The 8,409-nt window shown below is 42.9% G+C and overlaps 1 protein-coding gene across 1 annotated transcript in view; it reads left to right on the forward strand.

Moving 5' to 3' along the window:
- The window catches only part of FAM46A (family with sequence similarity 46, member A), a 4,827-nt gene extending 982 nt beyond the window's left edge, over positions 1-3,845 (forward strand). The window contains exons 2-3 of the mRNA XM_010003170.1: positions 2-184; positions 1,248-3,845. Of these exons, the coding sequence (XP_010001472.1) occupies positions 2-184; positions 1,248-2,027 (963 nt within the window). The 3' untranslated portion in view covers positions 2,028-3,845. The remainder of the gene's footprint in view (position 1; positions 185-1,247) is intronic.
- The last annotated feature ends 4,564 nt before the right edge of the window (positions 3,846-8,409 follow it).

Genomic DNA, 8,409 nt, shown 5'->3' on the forward strand with positions numbered 1-8,409 from the left:
GGCCGCCAGCCACGTCCTGCACCAGGACAGCGGCCTGGGCTACAAGGACTTGGACCTCATCTTCTGCGCTGACCTCAAAGGGGAAGCCGAGTTTCAGACTGTGAAGGACGTGGTCTTGGACTGCCTCTTGGATTTCTTGCCCGAGGGGGTGAACAAGGAGAAGATCACGCCGCTCACCCTCAAGGTAAGCCTGCCCGGCGCCCAGAGCGGGCAGGTGTGCGCGCTCCTGCCCGGGGGGAGCTGGGCACCTTCCCCCCGGGGACGGAGGGGTTCCCTGCGGGACGCAGCTCCCCCCGATGCCCACAGGGACCGTTAGTGGTTTTTTTCACCGCACGCGTAAAACCGAGGAGGAGTTTGTAATAAAGCGACCTGGCCTGGGCTTCTCAGGATTAATTAGTCTTTTCTCCCTCTCTCTCGCTTGATTTGCTGGGAGCGTTGAGTTACCTGGTGCGTGTGTGTGTGTGTTTTCAAGGCGCTGCAAATCTCGCACTGCGGCAGCTCGGTTTGCCCTCCCGGTTCCCGGTGTGGCTGCTGGGAGGTTAGATGGCTTTAGTGTCTGCAAGAAGGAAGCACCGTCTGCAGGGCAGCACACTCTGTCGTGTGCTGCGTGCCCCAGCGGAGAGCGAGGCGCATTCCGTCCTCTCCGAGCCATTTCTCTCCACTCCACTTCATTGGGCTGAATGCCAAATGCCTTTCAGATTAGTGTGGGTTTTTTTTTTAGAGGGATTTTTTTTTTTTTTTTAAATATGGGGCGGAGTGGTAGAACCTGCGCTGAAAGAGGAGGATTGAGAGGAGTGAACACTTGCTAAGTTGTTTTTGGTTGTTTGTTTATTTTTTTATTATTATTTTGCGGGGAGGGAAGTGGAAGGCGATTAAAAAGATTTCTTATCAGATCATAGCCGTGACCTTTTGTGTGCAGGGATATTTGGCGTGTGTGCCGTGGGCTTCATGTGTAGACGTATTTAGAAGTGATTGAAAGAAGCAGTGTTACCCTGTGCTTCCTTTGCACGAGACAGTCTCAGCAGAACACCCTTCCCTGTCATCCCCTTGCAATGACAGCACTTCAGGCTCTCACGTTGAGCGTTTCATCTCTGGTTTGCTTCTGCAGGCTCCGTGAAATCTTTTATGAGACACAAGGACGGGGGGGGGAGGGGCGAGGGGCGAGGAATGGATGTGAACAAATGCAGCAAATGGGACATTTCTTGCATCCACGTCTTCATTTGCTCTTTTTGTCTTTCCAACTACAGGAGGCTTATGTGCAGAAAATGGTAAAAGTATGCAATGATTCAGACCGATGGAGTCTCATCTCCCTGTCCAACAACAGTGGCAAAAACGTGGAGCTGAAATTTGTGGACTCTCTGAGGCGGCAGTTTGAATTCAGTGTTGATTCTTTTCAAATCAAGCTGGACTCCCTCTTGCTTTTTTATGAGTGCTCAGAGAATCCAATGACTGAAACTTTTCACCCGACTATCATTGGTGAGAGTGTCTATGGGGATTTCCAGGAAGCCTTTGATCACCTCTGCAACAAGGTAATCGCTACCAGAAACCCAGAAGAAATCAGAGGAGGTGGTCTTCTGAAGTACTGCAACCTTTTGGTAAGGGGCTTTAGGGCTGCCTCCGAATCCGAGATAAAGTCCCTGCAGAGATACATGTGTTCGAGGTTTTTCATTGACTTCTCAGACATTGGAGAACAGCAGAGAAAGCTGGAGTCCTACTTGCAGAACCACTTTGTGGGATTAGAGGACCGCAAGTATGACTATCTCATGACCCTTCATGGTGTGGTGAATGAGAGCACAGTGTGCCTGATGGGACATGAGAGAAGACAGACTCTGAATCTGATCACCATGCTGGCCATCCGGGTCCTAGCTGAGCAAAATATCATCCCCAATGTGGCCAATGTCACCTGCTATTACCAGCCAGCCCCATACGTAGCAGATGCCAACTTCAGCAATTACTATATTGCCCAGGTTCAGACGGTGTTTCCCTGCCAGCAGCACACATACTCTACTTGGCTGCCCTGTAATTAAGGACTGAAATTAGTAGATCCGGTGGGAAGAACGTTTCCTAAGACGTAGGAAGGGGCGACGCGTCCCTTTGAAATGGGGTGTTTTGTGCAATGATGATGATCTGCTCTAGTTTTCAAGCTTGGGAAAAGCTTGTGGTTCTTCTAATAAATAATGGGAGCATGATCGAGAAAGTACCCCAGAATAATTGGATCCTACCCCAGAGCACAAGAGGCCTGTCATTAAAAGCAACCAGCTTCCCCTGAAATAAACGAGGGAGGAATGCTTGATGACAATATGGGTTGGCAGTATCTGCTCCCATAGCTTTGGCATAGAGAAGGTGGGAAAGCCTTATTTTCTTTTATTTTTATTCTTACTCTAGAATGGGATCTGCAAAAGGGAGACTATGAAAGAAACAAAACAAACAAAAAAAAAACAACAAAAAGAAAAAATTCACAAAAAAGAATTCTATATATATTCAGGAATTAAAAGTTAGAGGCATAAAGCAGAGATAAGCTGAATAAAAATGTATATTGGAATTACTGCATTTGGGGCTTGCAGCAAGTGCCGTCTGTGGATTGACCATGTAGAATGTATAGCTTGCTTGACTAGAATGCTTTACTAGAAACAGCTTGCTCCAAATGAACAGTAGTGGATTGGTACAGTTATGAAAACAGAAACTTGTACGATGACAAAGTCCATTATTTCCAGCTGTGTGCGTGCCTCACATTTTAAAAATGTGAGAATGCAGGAAAACCAGCTGTGGCAAACAGAATATACTCAAGGACCAAAGATTTCTCAAATAAGTTATCCGAGCAGAGAAGATACAGTAGAGTATATATATACATATATATATATAAAAGAAAAGAAAAAGATTGTTGCTATATTTGTACACACCAACAGTAATCAAAAGTGCCTGATGCCTTCATAAAATTTGAAGTGAGAATAAGATATAGTTTTGTGGTTTAACCATGCATTTTATTTTATCAGGGACACAAGGATTAAAAACAAAACCCCATAAGCTTGTGAATAAGTGGTGGAGGAAATGCCCTATTTTTTTTTTTTCTTGGCAAATACCTGTATAGAGTTAATGTTATGTCGGTGTGCTGTTATCCTAGGTACGTGTGTGTATGTGTGTATATATGTTTGTGTGTGTATATATGTACATGTTATAAGTGTATATCTATATATATACACACACAATATATATTAATGTGGTCTAGAAAAATGTAGCAATTAAGGAATGTTTAAATAAAGTACTATGTATTTTCCAGTTTGTAAGAGGTTGTCATAGGACAGTGGGCACCTTGCAGTGAATTTGTAACCCACACCTGAGAAATTTAGAGTAAATGAACCAGTCAGGAATAAGGTGGGAATCAGATAATGTCTTTGGTTGCAAGAACAAGGATTACAGTAATTCAGTGGGTTGCTTGTGAGCCATAATAATTCCACAGATGGAGAAACGTATGACTAGCTGATTTTTTTTTTTAAACTATTTTGTACTGTAATGCCATTTTGACATTTAACCCACTAATGTTGTGACTGTATACCTCCGTGATCTGTAATTCAGTGGAACGTGGATCAAAGATAGTTTTATTTAAATCCCCTGACAGCTAAAGAATATTGTATTAGTTGGTGATTTGAACACTAATTGTTAATATTTAAAGGAGTATTTTTAATAGAATGCGCTAAGCATTCCAGGACCACTAGAATTTAGCAAATGTGAAATGAACCATTTTTAAGAGTGTTGCACGGTTGCTTAAAATTATATTTTATATATATATATTATATATATATTTTTATGCAAATATTAAACATCTTTGATCTGGTTGTCACACTGCATTTACAATTTCAGTACTGTACTTTATTTAAATGGAATCACTTTACATTGGAACAGTAACTATTCACTTTCATTTCCTCTCCCAAAAGACCAGCAGGGGGAAAAAGCAACCTCCGCTGTTGTTTTCACTTCAGTTCCATCTCTGAAGGTGTTAAATTCTTTGTTGGGCTTTGAAAACCTAATGACTAAGTGACACTTGACTCTGATATTTTGCTTTTTCTTTCTGAGGGGGAAAAAAAAAGAAGAGGGAAATCAGGCTGAACGAAACTGGCCGTGCCCTGCCTGGTTGCAGGCAGGTCTAGTGTTGGAGGAGGCAGGGGCAGGGAGAGGAGTCCTGGCAGTGTGTTGTCCCTGCGGAGCTAGTGAGGTACATCTGTTTTTGTCACGCTTTGTACCTTTTCACTCTGGAGGCAATTTTAACAGGAACCTGATTTGTTTACTGAAGCACCTTCCCTGCGAGTCCTTCAGGAAATGTAAAAGCTGTTTCGTTGCCATTCCCGGCGTTGACTTGCAGGTCACATCCCCACCTTCCCTTCCTCTGGCATGGGCTGCAGCCTCTCACTGGACTTCTCATCCACCAGGTTCCCCTTAAGCCCCTTGAGGGTCTTGGCTGCGTGTTCCTGACCCTCTCTTTCCCCTTGCTTCCAGCTCCTGGGAGGGTTTGCTATCGGAAGCTATGGGGAGGGCTGGGGAAATGGGATCAGCTGGTAATGTGGTAGGTCTTCTCTTGCCACAACTATTTGCAGCAAACAAATGACTCATCTGCTCTTTAAAAGGGTTTGAGAATCTATAGCTGTGCCACAACCGCAGCGCGCTGATAGTACATGACCCGATGTGTTTTTTCCTTTGAAGGACTGTTTTTTCCCTTTGCTTGAAAGAAAGTTTTGATTTACTTCCTCTCAGCTCAAATTTTATTGTGTTTTTTATTTTTTAATGATTGACAGCAGCGAGTTACCTTATAGTGCATGCAGCAGGGCTCTGAGCTAAACTGCACCTTTCAGCGTTTGCATTTTGATACATATATAATATGTTTTTATATATATTATATAGGTATTCCAGATCTGTTTTGCATATGTTAATGATCAAGTGGTGGAACTGGTGGAGCTTTGTTGTATTTGTGACTGGTAGCTTAAAAGGTGCCTGGTGTTAGAGGTGGGAAGAAGGCGTGAGTTCAGGCCAAGAGTAAAATAAGAAGCCCTTTTCAAAGCTGGTTTATTTCTGTGGTTTGCACACCTTCCTCTCCATGAAGTCTTGACTTTTTAAAACTTATTTTTCCCCTTCTCTTCAGCACACTGGTACTTTTAAAGTTAACGACCATGTTCTTGCTTTGTAGACTTCATTTTTCCCATCCAATCAGATGTAAGGTTAGAACTTGTGCTACAAGAGACAGTACCCCTTTTAAAGAGCTGAACTGATTAAAAACATTGACCTGATTACAGTAAAACTGTTTGTGCCACAGCTGAATTTACTGCTAACCCTCAGGGCACTAAACTTGGTTAAAAGTAGCAATCGTGAAACAACCAAGAGCTTTGAAATTAGATTTATTTTTTTTCCTTAGGTGTAGCTGTCCTTCCAAATGCAAGAACACTTCTTCTAAAAATTAAAGGGCAATTTAAAGACCAAAAAGATTATATTTTTCTATTTTCTCTTATTGCACTTAAAATATTTTTTTATCTTGCACAAAGGCCTTCACACAAATCTTCTAAACACCTCTTATTAGTTGCTTGGTTTGCATCATGTCAGAAGCTCCTACCAGTTTAAAAAAAAAAAAAAAAAAGCTTTTTTTTTTTTTTTTAATGAGAAAATCAAGTGTGTTAGCTAAAACTGCACAGAAAAGGAAAAACTGTAATTGCATACTCAGCTCCTGTTTCAATATATTCTTTTGTATGGTTTTCTTTATGCAGAGAGTTTCCCTTGCAGGAAAGAAAATCAATGTACTGTTTTGCTGTTGTAATAATGGTTTGCTAACAAAATAAATAGTAAAAAAGAAAAAAAAAAAAGCCTGCAAATTTCAAGACAGCTTGGCTAAAGCACTGCAGGCTTCTGCAGTCTGTAGGAGTTTGTGCAGATTTGCTTTCCCTCAGATTTCCTTACAACTGTTGCCTTCTGCAAGGCATCCTGTTGCAGCAAACTGCTCTTTGGATTATTGCTCTTTTGGAACATTTTGACTATAGGCTTTGTCACAGACAGAAAAAGAGCTGATGGGAAACAGACTCTAGAGGGAACAGATTGTGAATTTTGTTTACAGCATCCAATATTTGGATTTTTTTTTTGTAAATAAAAAGAAGTTATTTTTTTCTATTGATTTGTGTCTGCTGTCTTCCGTGTCTGAAATAGCTCTGGCCTGCTCCAAATGAATACCAAGTTTGCTTTCATGAGAAAAGGACAAGGGCAGCACTTTTCTGAGAAGAGCAGCATTCAGCTGCTTTCCGATTGGAGCACAAGACATTTTGAAAAGCCCTGCCTTGTGCCAGCCAAGTTGGACTGGCTGCACTCAGCTCTGGAGGAACCTCCCCAGCCAGTGCCAAAAATACTCGCTCTAGTGCTGGTCACGCCGTGCAAATGGTCCAAAGTCTGGAATTCAAACCAGCACCACAGCAGCCCCGTGCTCTTGCTGCTTTCCCAGTTTAGATTCCAGTGCTGGCAGTAACACAAGGGTCCTGATGCCCTTGTGACATATTCAACAGGGACTGACACCTCCACCTTAACTATTTCAGTAGGTCTGGGGGGCAATGGGGTACTGCTGCCCTGGTGTACAGGAGTCTGTAAGACTACTTTGTAGTGTATGGGTGCTGTTAGAGCTGCAGCTTGGGGTGCTGCTGGGGAGCAGGGATGCACATGCCCCTTTGATTGAGCTGCTGAATGAGTCCAGTTCTTCCCTCACAACATTTACTCTCCTTCCCTGACCTACAATGATGTCTTTGTCAGCAGAGGTATTTTCTGTTTGCTGCATTTACAGGGGAGATGCTGCCGTACTGAAGGCTAATTTCCTCAAAAGGCACTTCAAGGGAATGTAAAATATTAATTTACAATGCTCATGGCAATACTTTTTTAACCAAGGAGTCTCAGACTGACCCAAATTTGAAAAGCACTGACTAAGACTCTGCAGTATGTAGCTCTTACTAGGCTCATTCATACACGGCTCTAGGTTTGGAAGGCTCACACCCGCTAAGGGCAAGTGTGAATGTGCTTATTGTAATGATGAGTGAACCTGTATTCCCCTGTAAAAACAAACAAACAAACCAACAAGCTGCTGGGGCTGCTCTTTTTTTCCAGGCTCAGAAGCAGCCTCCTTGCCGAACGCCGGGCGCCTTTAGCACAGTGCTTCTTTTGAAAACACGGCTCTAGGTTTGGAAGGCTCACACGGGAGAGGGGGATGAGCTCCACATCCCTGCCCGTGCAGCATTGCCTTTCCTCCCACATTACTGCCAGGAAAGGGAGGGGGGTGTGGGATAACGTTTCCTCCTGTTAACTTGCTCAGTTATGAAATATTTTAAGCAGTCTGACAAAGGTGGCTGTGACGCCCAGAGACACAGATGAAAATCAGAGGATTGGAAACCATGTGTAGTGAAACACCTTGGCTTGTGGCTCAAAATCTGAGCCCAAATCGATGCTCTTACGCTTTGGAATGAGTTAATTCCAGTTCCTTTGCTTTGATTTTGGGGGATATTTTTTTGAGACGTGAATGCTAGTGGAGAATGTGGAGCATTGTGAATCCTTCACAAACTGAGGAGGAGTATGATGGGTATGAAGCCAGCTGAGCACTGTACTTCAGTAGATGGTGAGGAGGGAGGAGCATTCAGGACTGAGGAAGAGGGAGGGCAAAAGCAAGATGAGAGAATGAGAATTGCCTGAGTGACAACACCAGGGAAGGCTAGAGGACAAGCTGATAGATTAAAGTAGGAAAGGAGAAATGGCTCAAGTCTTTAACTTGTGTTTGCCTTGCTAAATTGTGTCTGATCAAGGAAGCTGTCACTTGTAAAGATAAGTAACAGTCTCCAGTTTCTCTTGGCTGCAGAATGTATTTTTATTTGTTTGCTTAAAAAAAACCACTAAAAAATCCCCAGGAACCCCTTTGCCAAGGAACAAAGCTGAGTATAAGCTAAATCAACCCTGTATCCTCTAGAAAATGTATCTGAAGTCCCTAAAAGGCAATAAATTAACGATGCTTAGTTCAGTTTTATAAACCTGCTCTTGGGAAGCCCCCATGAAACCTCTGCAGAGATTTCTGAGGCACAGTCGCGTGCAACTTGTTTGTGGAGATTGGTCATGCCTTCCTGAAAATGCTACCAAGTATACTCCTCCCTGTTTTTTATGTGTTTTAGTAAAATTCAGTGCACGTGGCCATATGCACTTAGGGAAAGCACAGTCTACAGCTATGTGCCATTGTGTTAGAGCTGGTGTAGTTTTGCAGCAATCCCCTATATGTCTACAGAAGTATGACAGAAGCAGCTCTGCATGTGGGACTGTAGTCTGCACATAAGAGGCAAGATCACAGAAACAGAATCTGCACTTTAGAGATTAAATATTAAGCCTTCAAAGGCCTGATAAAACATGATGAACAGA

This window comes from Chaetura pelagica, unplaced genomic scaffold (assembly GCF_000747805.2).
Source record: "Chaetura pelagica isolate M959 unplaced genomic scaffold, ChaPel_1.0 scaffold170, whole genome shotgun sequence".
Classification (NCBI taxonomy): domain Eukaryota; kingdom Metazoa; phylum Chordata; class Aves; order Apodiformes; family Apodidae; genus Chaetura; species Chaetura pelagica.